General features: G+C 45.6%; 1 protein-coding gene across 3 annotated transcripts in view; it reads left to right on the top strand.

The window, feature by feature from the left end:
* Positions 1–16,193, top strand: part of NALCN (sodium leak channel, non-selective) — a 285,524-nt gene extending 269,331 nt beyond the window's left edge. For 2 of the 3 annotated variants that reach the window (XM_039254277.1, XM_039254275.1), the window contains 10 exons: positions 1,023–1,091; positions 2,005–2,153; positions 3,036–3,129; positions 4,762–4,894; positions 5,562–5,677; positions 7,612–7,769; positions 10,453–10,603; positions 11,926–12,075; positions 13,869–13,986; positions 14,531–16,193. In XM_039254277.1, coding sequence (XP_039110208.1) covers positions 1,023–1,091; positions 2,005–2,153; positions 3,036–3,129; positions 4,762–4,894; positions 5,562–5,677; positions 7,612–7,769; positions 10,453–10,603; positions 11,926–12,075; positions 13,869–13,986; positions 14,531–14,724 — 1,332 coding nt within the window. In that variant the 3' untranslated portion in view covers positions 14,725–16,193. The remainder of the gene's footprint in view (positions 1–1,022; positions 1,092–2,004; positions 2,154–3,035; positions 3,130–4,761; positions 4,895–5,561; positions 5,678–7,611; positions 7,770–10,452; positions 10,604–11,925; positions 12,076–13,868; positions 13,987–14,530) is intronic. The other variant, XM_039254276.1, reaches the window with a different exon arrangement.
* The last annotated feature ends 344 nt before the right edge of the window (positions 16,194–16,537 follow it).

The raw sequence follows: 16,537 nt of genomic DNA, 5'->3' as shown, positions 1-16,537 counted from the left end.
AAAAGGGCAGCAAGGTCCATGTTTTTAGCCTTCCCTAGACAAATAAAGCCAAAAACTACTTGGTCCAGAAGAAGAGTAGGGCAGGCTTCTTAGTCCTAGATGTCCCAGAGACGACACGTCACACCAAAAAGACTACCTTGCCTATTCTGCCCGACTGCTTTTGTTCTTCCCCAAGAACCTTCGGTCCTGGAAGAATACTCCTCCTCCACTCTGTTTTGCACTCTGTGTGGCCTGTTGTGAAGGAAGGCGCAGTATTTGTTCCCATCTGAAGTTATTTCTGTGCAGACACATTCATTTCCTTGGACCTCAAGGATATTCACCGGACCCCCTTCCCCGGGGCCCATATGTGACTGTTGTCATTTGGCGAGGCGAGGCTCCTTGAGAAAAGTCATGCTTTGGCATCGGTTTAATGCCACAGTTGTTATCGGAGCTCTAGCTGGTGGGATCTTTGTTTCCGAGATGAAGCTTTCTTACTCATAAAGCACACCCAGTCATCCCTTGCTGCCAACCACACACTCGAAGAATGAGCTGGATGTGTTTCCGGGCAGGACAGACATCTCTGAAGTCAACTTACGTGAGTGTGGCGGGCTGGTCTCCAAAGGAGGAGACCTTCCGAGGCCTTCTGGAGACCTTCCAAGAGGAGGAAGCTAGCCTCCTGCAATCTCTTCCAATGCCAGACCTTCTTTGCCAGGATTCCTGCATTTTGGGTCTCATTTGACCATCCTCAAAAGACCCGGTCACTATTTTATGTAAAACTTATTTTAGTTTTAAAATACAGAATTCGGCTGAGCAAAACAGAGACTGGAATTTCATTTAAGATTTGATTTTATAGCTAATATTTATTCATGAGTTTTGGCAGTGACCTTTTCGGCACCTTTTAAAGATAAATTTCTTATACGGATTTTCACATTTTATTAAACTAATTACTCAGTAGACTTCACAGAGGACTTAAGACGAAAACCAGAATTGTAACAAGATCTCTTGTGCACATCATGAGCGGCTCTCTTCTGTTTAAATTTCAGAACGCGTATACCTACATGATGGGCGCCTGCGTGATTGTTTTCCGGTTTTTCTCTATCTGTGGCAAGCATGTGAGTACGTTGTAAAGGATACTATCAAAGGTTGCATATGCACAGAATAAAAGAGCCATGCCAGTTGTCCTTCTGGGTCTTCAGGGTGCAAGTTAACAAATTGCTATCATCCTCAGTCCAACTGAGCAAATATTAAATATTAAAATGGATCGGTAGCTTAGTTATCTTGTGATATATTTCCTGACATTTCTGTTGCTTTACTTATTCTTCCTATTTGCTAAGTTAACTCAGTCATCAACTAAAGACAACATATCAAGCATGAAAGCAAAAACCAACGGTCTTTCTTAATACTTCTTTATTTTTATTGTTTTTATTTGAATAAGGTGACTTCACTGCAAAGAAAAATCATCTCTGATGAAGATTTGTGATTCTATGATCCCAGATTTTTTTATATTCTTTGTTATTGTTTATGGATACACTCCACATATATTTTCCATTTTTTAAAGTAGTTTCCTTTTTCACTGCTGACCTTATTTCATATACATTCCGTATATTCCCATATCCAACACATTCTATTGATGGGATTTAGTATTTTGCCATTGGTTAGGCTTGTTTTTGTGAACATCTGTTTGTGGGAGAATTCTGCATCTACTTGGTGATAGAGGCCAAAAATATACAGCCCTCACCATAGAGACTCGGAGACCAAGGAAGAGAAAATGAAAGGAAGGAATTTTAGGAAGGGGCTTTTATTAATTTGACTGAAAAGGCTGAACAGTTGGAAATACATGTTGAATTTCTCTCTAATGTTTTCTGAATAATATTTAGATTTAATATCCTTTATTATGAACTAATTCAAAGCAATTAAAATGAGGGTCACTCTTGTGCCCATCTGCTTACCTGTTATTTACTTCCCGGGCTCCCCATGGCTAAGTGAATTAAGTATTCATTTCCTTCTCCCCACATCTCCATACAGGTAACACTAAAGATGCTTCTCCTGACAGTGGTCGTCAGCATGTATAAAAGCTTCTTTATCATAGTAGGAATGTTCCTACTGCTCTTGTGTTACGCTTTTGCTGGTGTTGTTTTATTTGGTACTGTGAAATATGGCGAGAACATTAACAGGTTGGTGTGGGTTTATCTCCCTATTCATTTATCAAGCAAACTTTTATAGTCATGAAATTGGGAATAAAAACCTGAATGACTTATGTCTATCGAAGATGGTGGGGGGAAGGTGGGGGGGGCGGCGGGGGGGGGAAGGGGAAGAAATTAGTTGGAAACTAAAACAAAATGTCCGAATTTTAAATGACATTTTTCTAATTAAACACAGTCTACGTATTTACTTTAGAAATCTTATCTCCATAATATTACCATAATATAATGGGAACCCATCATTCCAAATCTACCATCACACAGGAATAACCTCTTGTAATTTCCCGGTGAATTTCTATCCACTTACTGCCAAAAACAACATATTCTTGTTTAAATTACTCTTTGAGATGATTTGGGGTTTTCTTTTCTTTTTTTTTTTTAAAGAAAGCAAAACATGGGAAATTGTAACTCCCAAAATGGTTACTATATACCAAAAGCATTTTTCAAAGATTATCTCAAATTTTGTGGCAGCACCTCATAGGGTTTTTTTTTTAAGTTTTTTTTAATACAACAAATTAAACACAAATGTGTCTTGTTGCAGAGATTACTTACTTGATACCTGGCAGCTCTACTTTTTTATCAAAATCCATGCAAAAGAAGGAATCACTTTTACTTGTCAAAGCTAGAACCTTCTGCCATTCAAGATGCATGGCCACAAACTGGTGGCCCCACACTAGGGTTGGGTTCGATGGCTATGCTTGAGGGCAAGTGTGAATAACAAATTAAGAGTGTAACCTTCAGACATGGTAACTGAACGACCAAATCTGCTCCAAAATCTACCTGCTTCAGTGGTAACACCTTCCTACTTCATGCCCAACTATATCACCCACATTCTGGTTTTTCCTCCTTAATTAGGCATGCAAACTTTTCCTCAGCTGGAAAAGCCATCACCGTACTGTTCCGAATCGTCACAGGCGAAGACTGGAATAAGATTATGCACGACTGTATGGTAAACTCCTCATCACTAACAGCGCCTCAACTTAGAACCAAATGAAACTCTTTGCAATGCAGAATTGGCACCCTTATCCTGTCGCCGTCAAGACTTAGTGTACAAAACATGTATCCTGGTTGTTTAGTCCATAAAGTTGCATCCTTTCCCACTGCAACGTATGGCCATGTGCAGGAAGAATACCCAGTGAACCCAGCTTGAGCTATTGTAGTCCCGTCTGGCAGATATGCATTATGTTGGCTTTGTTCTTTCCCTCCCACCTTTAACACTTTGGCAGTCAAGTACAAACAGGGGAGTTCCGCTTCTTTAATTGAATTTATTCCACAGATCTTCACTGAGCACCTGGTTTGTACTGGGCCATCTGCTAGGAGCTGGGGCTTCCGTGACTCCAGGGCATGCTCGCTCGGGGTGCTTACCTCAAGGCTCTGAGCCACACCCTCCCTTTGGTGTCCTTCCTTTTCCTCACGGTCCTTCACGTCTCCCTTAAAACACCAGCTCTGTCACTAAGATCGTAGTGATATGTTCCTACAATGCTCAGTGCTTCTCCTTTGTAGAAATAGCTGTAGTGAGTTACTGGCTTGATTGTTCCATCTGTTTCCTTTCTCTCAACCTCCAGAACAACTCTGTCCAAAAGAAATTTCTGCCATGATGGCAATCCACTCTGTCCAACTCAGTAGCCATATGTGGTTTCTGAGCCCTAGAAATGGGACTAGTGCACCCGAGCAATTGAACTTTACATTTTATCGAACTGTATTGGATGTTTATTAACATCCATTTACATTTTCATAGGCACATGCGGTCCGTGGCTCCCGTACAGCTTTAGACTGTCCACATCGTGAAGGAGGGACAGATTCTATGTCTTGCTTACCAGTCTGTCTCTAGCACTGGGTATAAATCTAGCACAGAGTGGGAGCTAAAGAACTCTATGCATGAATGAATGGGGACAGAATTTATCAAATCAAATATAAACGTGACGTGAAGCAGAATTAAATAACTTCTAAATATACAACAAGCAGAGTGCTCTGGGAATGCAGAAGAAAGAGCTAGTCTCTCTGGCTGCAAGAAACCAGGTTTCTCAGAGGTCCTGTCATTTTATTGAGCCACTAAAGATGGGGCGTGAGGAGGGCTTTTGATAACCTGAGTGTGGTCTTCTGTAAAGTCCCATAATGGTGCCCCAAGAATAAGGATTACTGGTTTCTTCTTACACAACTTGAATGTGAAGTTGGTATGTATAACAGATCTTCATAAAGCTTAGCCCATTAGTTAGGTCAAAGAAACTTTCTAAATGCTTTTTCTGACTTTCTGCAGCTCCCAACACAGGAGGTACTTACCACTCAGCACCAGTGCAGGAGGCAGAAAGAATGCCTCTTGGAAGAAACCAGTTCACTTTCACTGTGCTTCTAAAATGGCAGTGAACTTGGGGTTCCCTGAGACTAGAAGTGTAGAATAAATGAGAGATTCTTTTTTGATTTTTGCCACGGACGATGTGCTCAATGTACGTGGCTTTTGAGAGATTAACTTTGAAGTTAATTATATTTTATATGGCGAGGAATAGTTCACCAGCTACAGCGGGTGCGTGGAAATTCATATTCTTCACTCTGACGCCTCCTCCCTCTCCCCCCTCGCCCCCAGGTCCAGCCTCCCTTTTGTACTCCAGACGAATTCACATACTGGGCAACAGACTGCGGGAATTACGCTGGAGCACTTATGTATTTCTGTTCATTTTATGTCATCATTGCCTACATCATGCTAAATCTGCTTGTAGGTAAGTGATGTTCGTTGAATCTGTTTTAATATCTTTAAACCCAGGTACTTAGATGATTACGGACAATTTGCAGGTAATTATCCCAGATTGCTTGGGGTGGGTGTTTCATGGCATTAATTATAAATTGTTGCCTCTCGATCCAGAAGCTGAAAAGACCTTTGAAAGGCATGTAAATGACAGTTGATTGCGATTTCAAGAGTTGTCCTGTTAATTATGATCATTAATTTCAAAAGAGCTCTTCTCATGGAATGAGTTGAAGAAACCTCAGAGAGGGCTACCTTTACGACCTCGGAACATCACAGTTATGTTTCTGAAAGATACATGGTGTTCCCCCACGTGTGGGGCCACCAGAACCCAATCTGACCTTTAAAATCTGCCCTGGACCTGTCAACTAAGAGTGAAAGCCAGCTGGCGTGGGTATCTCCACACAGAATGTGTGCTTATGCTCATGACCCTCATGTTTTGGAAAGGCAGGAGCTGGAGAAATAGCTTAATCCAAGTGTAAGATATGCCAACTTGGAAAACACACTAAAAAACACTGTAAAAATTTGGCTTGTGATGTAGGTGATAAAATCCATTATTTATAATAGATGCTTTGCTTTTTCTAAAAAATGACAGATTAGCATAATTATCTAACTTCTCATTTTTTCTTTTTTTCTTTTCTTAGCCATCATTGTGGAGAACTTCTCCTTGTTTTATTCCACAGAGGAGGACCAGCTTCTAAGTTACAACGATCTTCGCCACTTTCAAATCATATGGAATATGGTGGATGATAAACGAGAGGTAGGAAAGGGGGCCACTGCTTCATGCCCACCCCAAAGAGACTCCCCTGCCCTACTGCAGATATTTAAGTAGTCTTGACATCACCAGCAGACATTTACTGAATTTTGAATGGCTATTGGTGAATTGAACGTTGAAGCCGTTATTGACCGTTCAGCACAATATGCTAGGAAGGGAGAGGGACAGAATGGTCCCCTGTCCAACCATGGATGCCCTCTTGTTTGGACATTCAGCAAGTCACCAAGGAAAGGAAACCAAAGAAACCCTGAGCAGGAGAAGGGGTAAAGTTCAGATCACCAGAGCAATGGGGTGATACAGAGCCACAAACAGCAATCCTGATTAGAGGTGCAAAGGAGTCAACTTCGTGGTTTCTGAAAGTTATTTTTAAAATTATTTTGGACTTATTATTTGAATGCTTTCACCATAAAGCTTACCCAAGTTTTCCTAGGATTAGTCAAAGCAACAGCACCTTCTTCTTTAGCTGTTGCTGCTCTTCCTCTTCCTCCTTCCTAGCAAATAATCAGGCCTTGTTCTGGGTGCCAGGGAGATAGCAATGAACACAGTGGAAAGGCCCCCGTGCTTATAGAGCTTCTATTCTAATACGGGGAGACAAACAGTAAAATGTGAAATAATAAGTATGATAATCATTATTATCTCAAGAAGCTATAAAAACTTTGCAGACGGTAACATGGTAGACACCAGTTGGATTGGAGGTCAGCCTACTTCAGCGGGGCGGGCACGATGGTCTGCCTGGGGAGGGGTTGTTCTAAAGCAGACATCCAAAACATAAGGAAGGTTCTACTATGGGAAAATCTGGAGGAAGGTCCAAAAACAGTTGCTGGATGAGTTCACAGAGGGCATGAAGACCAAAGAGCCAGAACAAGCTAAGGAGGGGGCCATCTTGAGCTAGGCCTGCACAGTAAGGCCCAGCTTCCCCCACCCCTTTTGTCTCCCTCTCCCCAACACCCCCCACTTTTCTAGGCACCAGTCTCAGGGGGGCTTCCTCTGAGACAGTGACCTGCACGTGTGCCAGCTGGCCCAGCTGTCCTGTCTCCCCTCGATCCACCAGCATCTCCAAGACCACTGCCTGTGGGAACCTGCTTTCCTTGGATGTACACGTCAAAGATGGCGCCATGAGTCACGTGTTAAGGCGTTACTAACTGACAGGAATTCGTGGGTTCCCCATGTCTCTGCCTCTAGCTCAATGCCTTAATTCAAAGACAGAGCCGGGCTGGCAATGTAGATTATGTTGCCCGTAAGGGAACAACACGTATTTGATATTCCAGAACCTGGAGCTGCTCTGACCAGATTCTCTTGTATGTAATTGTTCCAATAATGGGGAAGACCTGAAAAGGAGTGATCATTCCCTAGAAGATCCACTTATAAAAAATGTCTGGAAGTTTGTAGCGTCCAGGCTAAATGAAGAGGAGGATCGTGTACATACGGATGTTCTACTTTTGTGATAACGCATTAGCAACCCACTCAGCGTGTGTTTTAGAGAAGCAGAGGAGCATAGGCTGAGTCAGTGAAACAGGTCCAGAGAGGAAAACCACGGGCCAGGGAGGCAGAGGAAGAGCTGGGGCCGGGCAGGCAGAGGGCCTCCTAGGCTCTGAATGCTGCCAGGTTATGAGATCCCACAGAACCAGAGAAGCACCAGCGGAAAAATCCAAGTACTCAACTTTCAGTGTGGTGCTTCTCTCAGTAAACACCCCGCACACCCAGCCTCCAGGGAGGCAAACAACTTCCTTACTTCCCAGTGCTAATTATGCTATCCTTTAAGAAGAAGATCTGGTGTTGTTTTTCTTTTTTTGTTGTTTTTGGTTTGGGTTTTTTCTTTGGGGTTTTTTTTTTTTTTTTTTTCCCCTGTGAAAACAGAATCCCAAGCGAATTGTTATGGCCTAAGGATGATTTACCAGTTACTGTGCTCTGCTCCCCAGGGGGTGATTCCCACTTTCCGCGTGAAGTTCCTGCTGAGGCTGCTGCGGGGGAGGCTGGAGGTGGATCTCGACAAAGACAAGCTTCTGTTTAAGCACATGTGCTATGAAATGGAGAGACTGCATAATGGCGGGGACGTCACTTTCCATGATGTCCTAAGGTATGAGAGGGGCTTTTCACAGCCCTGTGTCACCGAGCTGGAGTGAGTGCAGAGACCGAAGCTGTGACCTTGTGAAGTACAACTAACAAGGGGGCTCACAGCCCAAGATGCCGCTTTCACTGAGGTGATAAGCGAGGCCACACCGCTCAGGCTCCACACGACCTTTGTCGCTGTTCTATAAGGGCCGTGTCAGAGTGAGTGCCTGTGAGTGCACAGGACGGGGGAGAAGCAGTGGCCTGACATCCCCAGGGGTGCCCTGTATGACCGAGGAGACCCTGACCGAGAGAGGTGAGGGGCTTTCGGGAGCACAGCCGTCCCTCGTTCTGTGAGGAAGGAGCTGGTTTGGGAGAGTTGAGTGACTTACTGTTAGACAGTCTCGGTGGCCCAGCTGGAGCTAAAATCCAGATCTTCTCATTTGCTCTGTGATGCTGGCCCCCATTGGTTGGCAAGCCACATGTTCCAGACATTCAGTGAGTGCCCACACAGGACAAAGCGGACGAAATTCCATAAACAAGTGTATTGTCTCACAGTCCTAGAGGCTGGAAGCTTGAATTCAAGGGGCCGGCCGGCCATCCTTGTAGAAGCATCACCTCGATCTCTGCCTTCATCTTCATGTGTCATTCTCCCCGCGTGTGTGCGTGTGTGTGTGCATACATGTGTGTGTGTCCAGATCTTCCCTTTTATAAGGACACCATTCATATTGGATTAGGGACCCACCCCATTCCAGCTTGACCTCTTCTTAACTATCACATCTGCAGTAATCTATTTCTGAATAAGATCACATTTTGGTACTGGGGTTGATGACTCCAACATATATTTTGGGGCGGGGGAACAATTCAATCCATAACAGCTTTTTATTTTTTATTATTTTTTTTAATATTTTATTTATTTCTAGGAGAGAGAGAGAGAGACAGCATAAGTGGGGGGGGGGGGTGTCAGAGAGAGAGGGAGTCACAGACTGAAACAGGCTCCAGGCTCCGAGCTGGCAGTCAGCACAGAGCCCGACGCGGGGCTCGNGGGAGTCACAGACTGAAACAGGCTCCAGGCTCCGAGCTGGCAGTCAGCACAGAGCCCGACGCGGGGCTCGAACCCACGAACCGCGAGATCATGACCTAAGCGAAAGTCGGACGCTTAACCGACTAAGCCACCCAGGCGCCCCATATCATCACCTTTTTAAAGAAAACAGTATGAGAACTGGATTGCAATATAATTGGTTTCCTTGGTAATAAGATGTACTTTATTTTATGCATTTAAAATGTTATTCTATGAAAAGTCCCATAGGCCCCAATCTCAAAGAGGCCCACCCACAGGAAAAGCTAGGACCTTCTTCTACCAGTGACTACTTTCATCATGTTGCAGATACTTGACGGGTGAAGGGTTGGGTGTGGTGTCACACATTCGGAAGTGCTCAGGTGTACAGAAATATGCTTGGGACTGAAAGTTGAAAATAAATAAGAACAGGAAGGACCCGGGAAAAGTTCTCTCAAGTTCACCAATTTACTTCCCACTCTTCCCTTAGTCCAGGAGCAAGTTAAAGGGCAGGAAAAGAACAGGCAGAAAGTACATGTGACTGGCAGAGGATGCCATCTCTCTCAGGATGTCACCAAGGCTTTCCTCCTGGTGACAAATATTTTTAGGCTGAAAGTGAGAGACACGTAGACATACCGCTCGCATTAGCAGTTATCATCCAGGCTCTCTGGGACACAGCAAAGGAGCTGATAAGACGGACCCAGGCAAAGCCCATGAGGGGCATAGGTTGCCTCTCTCTATCCCTGTAGCTCAGGAAATGATGAAAACAGTTTGGCACTGATGAGATTCTGGATGAGGCAGGGAAGAGAGGAAGAGCAAACACATGTCCTTCCTCCATGGAGGGAAGAGCCCTAGCAAAGGAGAGAAGGTCGGGGTGCCAGTTCGGCATGGGGAGGACTCCCGAGCAGCTCTGTGCTGTGAGGTGGGCTGTGGAGGCAGCACTGAGCTCGCTGGAGGGGCAAGCGGGGCTGAGTGCTCACCAGGGGTCCTGTACAGCATTGGGGGGGGGGGGGGCACCAGCCGCAGAAGGGGCTGCATCCTCCTTTGCCCGCGGATGCCTGCCCTGAGGCAACGCGTCGGCTGTGCTGGCCTCACTTGCCCCTGCGTGGACTATAGTGCCGAGGGCAGAAAGGGAGCAAGTATTGCACCCTGACTTTGCACCCACCAGAATTAATGAGTAACATCTAAGGGCACAAATGAGATCAATGGAGAGGGAGATGGCAAGGGGTGGGGGGTGCAGGAAGCATGACCTTTAGCCAAGTATATTAACCGTCTCCACCTGGAACTGAATGTGAAGGAAATATATAGACAGAGCAGTCTTCCTTCTACAGGGAACGTTCCAGAGCCTTAAGCAGCTGGTAACATAGATCAGAGCCCAGCCTGGAAGTTTGGTTTAACAAACACAATGCGTACATGGCACTTACTACTGTAAGCACCTCCCGAGTTTTAACTCAGTCATTTCATAGGGTGGGGACCATGACTATCCCCGTCTTACAGAGGAGGTGACATTACTAGTCGAGTGGCACAGGGACACTATGGTGCATGGACGGAGTGGTAGCCTCTCTGAAGGTTGAGATCTCTCTGAAGGTTGGGACCGGCCGGAGTCCCAGATGAGTCTGACCTGGAGTGCTCTCATCCCCCCCGCCCCTCCCAGCATGCTGTCCTATAGGTCGGTTGACATCCGGAAGAGCTTGCAGTTGGAGGAACTGCTGGCCAGGGAGCAGCTGGAGTACACCATCGAGGAGGAGGTGGCCAAGCAGACCATCCGCATGTGGCTGAAAAAGTGTTTAAAGCGCATCAGAGCCGTGAGTCAACTGGCACCATCTGGGTTTTTCTTTCCTCTTCTCAAAGGAGAAGGAGGAGGAGGGACAAAAAGAAGAGCTTTGTAATCAGTGGGATGTGATTAGCCTTGTAGCCCCTCAGCTGGGTCGGCTTCATCCCCTCGTGATGGCCACCTGGATGGCACCTGAGCACCTGGCCAGACCCGGCTGTGCCCTCATTAGCAGAGTCCATCAGGCGTTCCCATTAATCCCATTTTTATAAGAGAACATCAGTGTTTAAGAAGCAGTTTATTGATATTAAAATATTTGTGCTCTCCATTTATCAAACTCAACTGTTCAAAATGCCCCAGATCTCTACACGATGACTGGTAACTAACCTGACAAAAGTACTTTTAAATTGCTCCTAAACACCCCACCATTCCATTGATAATGTCGTTTGGTCTTTAACAAAGGCCACGTCTCCTGGGAGTTTAATGATCTGTCTGTTGCGTTTAGAATTATAAGCTTATAGGATTCTCTGACTCCTAAATCAATGAACATATACTGTGTTGGTGTGCAGTGTTTATAATGGGCATTTCCACTAGATAATTATTTTTGTGAATGCTTTTGACCTACGCTTCACACACAGATGAAAGAATCTCACTAATCGCTAAACATTTATATATAACAGACTTCTGAAATCCTGTTTCTCAGAACATCAGCAGCAGAAACATATCTGTTGGTGGAGAAAATGTCCCCAGGGAAACAAAACACCCCACCCTCCTATAGAAGACAATAGTTACATCATAGCCCTGCTGCTTTGGGCAGCTGACCTGCCCTCCCTGCCAGCCCTCCCCCCCCACCCCCCACTCCCCCCCAACCCCCCGCCACAGACCCCAAGGAAGCTGGCTCAGCGCCAGCCGGTGTTTCGTTGAGACAGACAGGCCTGCCTCTATCCAGAACCGAGACAAGAGCAAGGGTTTTTTTTGCTCCTCCACCCAAAGCTCTCAGCCTCTAACAACCAGAGGGAAAGGGCGATGCACGAGCACAGAGCAAAATAAGGGAAAACACAGAACACTCAAGTTAGTGATTTAAAAATCCCCTTTTAAATACAACAGGAGCTAGTATCAATGAACGTACTTATTCCCATTGCATGCAAAGAAGCATGGGCTGAGAAGCCTCGAAGCACGCCTGGCCTGATACTTAACTAGGGGAAGTCGTTAAACATCCTCATTTGGAGGTTCCTAAGGTCACCAAGCATCCAGGTTGTTTGGGGAGGAGAGAAGGAAATGTGACTTGAGTGCTGGGGGACAGGGGCATGTTGGGTTGATTTCTCCCTTACGGAGAGAATGATCCTATTTCCATAGAAACAGCAGCAGTCGTGCAGCATCATCCACAGCCTGAGGGAGAGCCAACAGCAGGAGCTGAGCCGCTTCCTGAACCCCCCCAGCATCGAGACCACTCAGCCCAGTGAGGACATGAACGCCAACAGTCAGGATAACAATATGCAACCTGAGGTACGTGTCTCAGGCATCCTTCCTTCCGCCGAGGATACGACGTGCATTTTTTAAAATAAAAAAAATAAATCAGTGCCATTCACATAGCCATTTCAAAGAATGGACAGTATTTTTTCCCCAAATGTTTATTTATTTTACGAGCAGGCGGGAGGGCGAGCGCAAGCGGCAGAAAGAGAGGAGGAGAGAATCCCAAGCTTAAGGGAGCCCGAACTCATGAACCGTGAGATCATGACCGGAACTGAAACCTGGAGTCGGAAGCTTAACCGACTGAGCCTCTCAGGGGCCCCAAGGCAACAGTGTCTCTTAATTGTAGATCTAGATTATGTTTGGATCTTTACAACTCGGAATCCTTTGCGGTTATTTCAAAAGATTCTGATTCTGAGTTATATGAATACTAAAAAAAAGTTAATGCTCTGAAGCCATTAATTCTGTTGATTTTTGTCTAAAGAGTTAACATTGCGTCTCTATGGGTTTAACTGGGGGTCCAGTGATATCACGTGACTTGGGAGAACATGGTTTACCTGAAGTTCTGCCCTAAATGCTTTCTTCTACCAAGTCACAGGACCTTGCAGTAGAATCGGTGAAAATGTGTGTAATTGACCACCAACTTCCTTAAACACTCAGACTCATTGAGGCTTTGTCCTTCCTTAGCTGGGCATTGGAAGAACATATGGAATTGAGGAGGATTAGCCTGAGGACCTTCTTTACTAGGGCAAAGCTTATTTCCGTTTCCAGACTCAATGTACGTGTCATAAACAAGTGTGGCACGGGCATCCTGGAGGACCTTGTGCTTGACCAGCAGCTGCCGGGGGCCCCGTCCCTTTATGAGGGTGCAGCTGGAGTCGATGCAGCCCCGAGAGGAGCCCCCTGGCATCGTCAGGCTTCGTGGTGTGCAGTGACATCGTCAGGGCTCCCCAGTACATACCCAAGCCTGAGGCTCCGGGGCCCAGCGAGACGCTTCTCGGGCTTCCTTGTTCCACAGCCCAGTTTGGGGTGCATTTCATGTTGACTCCCCAACATGTGGGAATCAGCTGCCACCAAGAACAGGGACGTGTGCAGGGACAGTCGGCAAAGGGCAGGGACATAGAGGCTTCGTGTGCGGGGCCGAGGTCAGATCAGGGCAGCCACCAGGCAGGGCACGAGGCTGGCAAAGCGACGGCTGCAGGGCTCTCTACTTTTAGGTAAAAAACAAAAAACAAAACAAAACAAAACAACCCAAGAGGGGGTACTGAAGAGATGTGAGGACCGAGGTGCTGATAGGAGAGGAGGTGCACTGGAGACGAGGAAGAGGTGTGGAGAGTCTCCGCTTCTCGCTGACATTAGTCTCAGCTGGTAGAAACTTCATTCTCCTCTGGGGCTACTGGAGAGTGTCGTCTGCTGAGCGTTCCTTCCAGAGCCTAGGACTGACCTGTCGGTTGGCAAGAATACACTTTCATGACACCAGGCGGTCCCTGCTGCCTCCCGTCCTTCCTGGTGCGTAGCTAGACCCCAGGAGCAGAGGGGAGGTGGCCGTGCGAGTGGAGGAGTCCTGGAGGGATGCCCGGAGGAGGCGCTCCCTGGAGAATTGCACCCCCTCCCTTCACCGCGTGCAGGGGTGGCCGTCTCTTTCCTGGACTCTCTGAACACATTTTCTCTTTTCTCTTCCCCATTGTGGACTCTGAGGCTCTGGTACTATTTTTCCTATGGGGTTTTCTTCCTTTCTTAAATGAAATAAGGGTCCAGACTGGTGCGGAGGGGAGGGGGGGCACCGCGGTAAGAAAGAACCCGTGACTGCTTTATTCTCCCCCACGCAGGCCAGCAGCCAGCAGCAGCTTCTGAGCCCCACGCTGTCAGACAGAGGCGGCAGCCGGCAGGATGCCACAGACCCCGGGAAACCCCAAAGGAAGTTCGGGCAGTGGCGGCTGCCCTCAGGTGTGTGTCCCGAGTCCTTTCTCCATCGACTCAGGCGCCCTCGCGGTGGCTGCACCCTGTGGGCTTTGGGTCTCAGATTTCAAATTCAGGGCTGCCTCTAAGGTGATGTCCAGACTCCCCTCACTATTGCTTACACTATCTGCCCTTTCCCTTTATAGCTTTTCTTTCTTTGTATATTCTAACGAACACCTCCTCACCCATATTCCTATGACTTATATTTGCCCAGATGTTTTATTTTATTTTATTACTTTATTTTATTGTATACTTTTTAGTTTAGTTTTTGGGGTTATCTCAAAGTGCAGCGAGCAAGTAGCATTTTTTTCCCAATGGTCTCAACTCGCTGTCCGTGAACAGAATTTTAAAGTCCACGATGAACATAAAGAACCCAGAGCTGGAAGGGTTTCATACTTAACGTCTATGGATAGGACATGTTTACGGGGACTTGTGCACTTGTTACCGCTGGGACTGTCACAGCTTCTCAGGAATGGCTTGCAAAGGGGTGAACAGCTCCACGTTGCTCATAGGACTTTTGTCAATTCCACAGCACCAAAACCAATAAGCCACTCAGTGTCTTCGGTCAACTTACGATTTGCAGGGCGCACCACGATGAAATCCGTAGTGTGCAAAATGAACCCCATGACCGACACGGCGTCATGTGGCTCCGAGGTGAAGAAGTGGTGGACTCGGCAGCTCACGGTGGAAAGCGATGAAAGCAGCGACGACCTTCTGGACATTTAGGTGGAATTAGTGCGGTGCAAGGTTTAATGGGGAGCACTGTTTTCTAGCATTTTCCTCCTATGGTCTAACATGGACCGGCAAGCAGTCTGTACTTAAGACATCATCGAATTCTATCTTGTCACAAGATGTTTTTAAGTTGCTTTTGGTCCCTCCGTAGGAAGGCATAAAACTTGGTTGGTGGCCGTTGTGTATAGAGGGTGGTTGTTACTGTGTGTGCGAGAAAATTTGCCTAATGGTTGTATTATTAGAGAACTATCCCAATACCAGATGTAGATCACTCAACCATTTCATGTATCCTGTCTATGTAAACTAAGGTGTATATTCATATATACTCTTATGTAGTATTATCACCCCCTGAAAGCGTGCTAAGCCCAAAGTGGCTGATACTTATAGTATGGTAGCTATAGTCTTAGTTCCTGTTTTTCCCACTTCTACCAGAAATACTTCCCTTGGGAAAATTTATTATTTATGATTGATCTGAAAAGGTCAGCACTGAGCTCATACTAAAATGATAGTAGTTTTACAAACTACCGATTCTGAATTTTTAAAAGCATATTCTTCTTCTCATGTTATTCTGAAAAATAGGCTTAAGATATTTAGAGGTCAGAACGAGTCCGTTTCTGTCCTTGGGCATTCTAATAAAACTGTAGCCTGCTTCCTAGAGAGCTGTGTGTACAGGGACGAGGCAAAGAAACTGTCCCGAAGAGCAATGGGTTTAAAACAGACATGTACATATATCGCTTTAGGCACGTGGTTACCTGAAGATGCTGTTTCTTTAAAGGCCTTTTAATAACTAAGCTTAACAAAATGAGTTAAAACTACATGATTCAGCTTATTAAAAAAATCATCATGTGCGTGATGTACCATTGGCTTCATTTCTCACCTAGGGTATGTTAGTTTTGCTGTAAATCGGCAAAGACGTTACGGGTTCATCCCAAGTTTAATTCAAAATGACTCCCTCCTCCAGACTATCCTATGAAAGTAATGGTAATTTTGTAAAATTGTGCTTGGAACTCAGAGTTTAGGGCCCCCACAACTCAGCTGTATTTGTTTCACACACCATGTGCTCTGGGAAAAGTAAAATGCAAAGTGAGTACAAAGTACCCGGGCCTTGTACTGGGTCAACCAAAATAGAAGCACATCCGGGCCCTTATGTACATTATTTTTGGCCGGAGAATTGCTGTTTAGATGATTACTTTTAATGGCGCAATTATCTCAGAGTCCTTTGACACCCCGGTTGCTTTATGATCTCTTTTCTCTTTTAACATTCTTAAAGTAGCCAAATCCTTTCCGTATAACAAACGTAACATTGTGGTGCCATCTCTTGTTTATATGATTAATTGTGACTCTAGGATAATGGGTAATTAAAGTCAGTGCAGCCAAAAGGATTTTCTTTGGTTTTACGTCCAGTTGGAGTTTACTTTTTGTACATAAAGAAAATCAAATAAATAATTGACTTTGTAAAAGAATGTAGTCTGAGTTGATGATCATTTCTAAACCCTTCCTCGCGTGTGGAAGTGGGGAAGGGGGCTTTGGGGGTGGGATCATTAGGAGGCAGGCACTTCACAGACTCTATATTTGAATATTCTGTCTATAATTAGTTGGCAAAAGCTCCGTCCCTGATATTCATTTCAGTTCAGTTCCTAAGCCAGAATGTTCCTTTCACATTTGTGCCCATAAGGCCAAGTGAATACCTTCCAAGCCCACAATAAAACAGAAAAGGATCTTACGTGGCCGGGCCATGGGCCTGTACTCATTCCGCATGAAAACGAGTTTTATTTTTTGGCTCATTACACTTGAGTAATACAGCTTC

Source organism: Hyaena hyaena, unplaced genomic scaffold (genome assembly GCF_003009895.1).
Source record: "Hyaena hyaena isolate Hyena2069 unplaced genomic scaffold, ASM300989v1 scaffold_478, whole genome shotgun sequence".
In the NCBI taxonomy this organism is placed as follows: Eukaryota; Metazoa; Chordata; class Mammalia; order Carnivora; family Hyaenidae; genus Hyaena; species Hyaena hyaena.
Note: the sequence above shows the minus strand (reverse complement) of the source record. Positions and strands in the feature narration are given on the sequence as shown.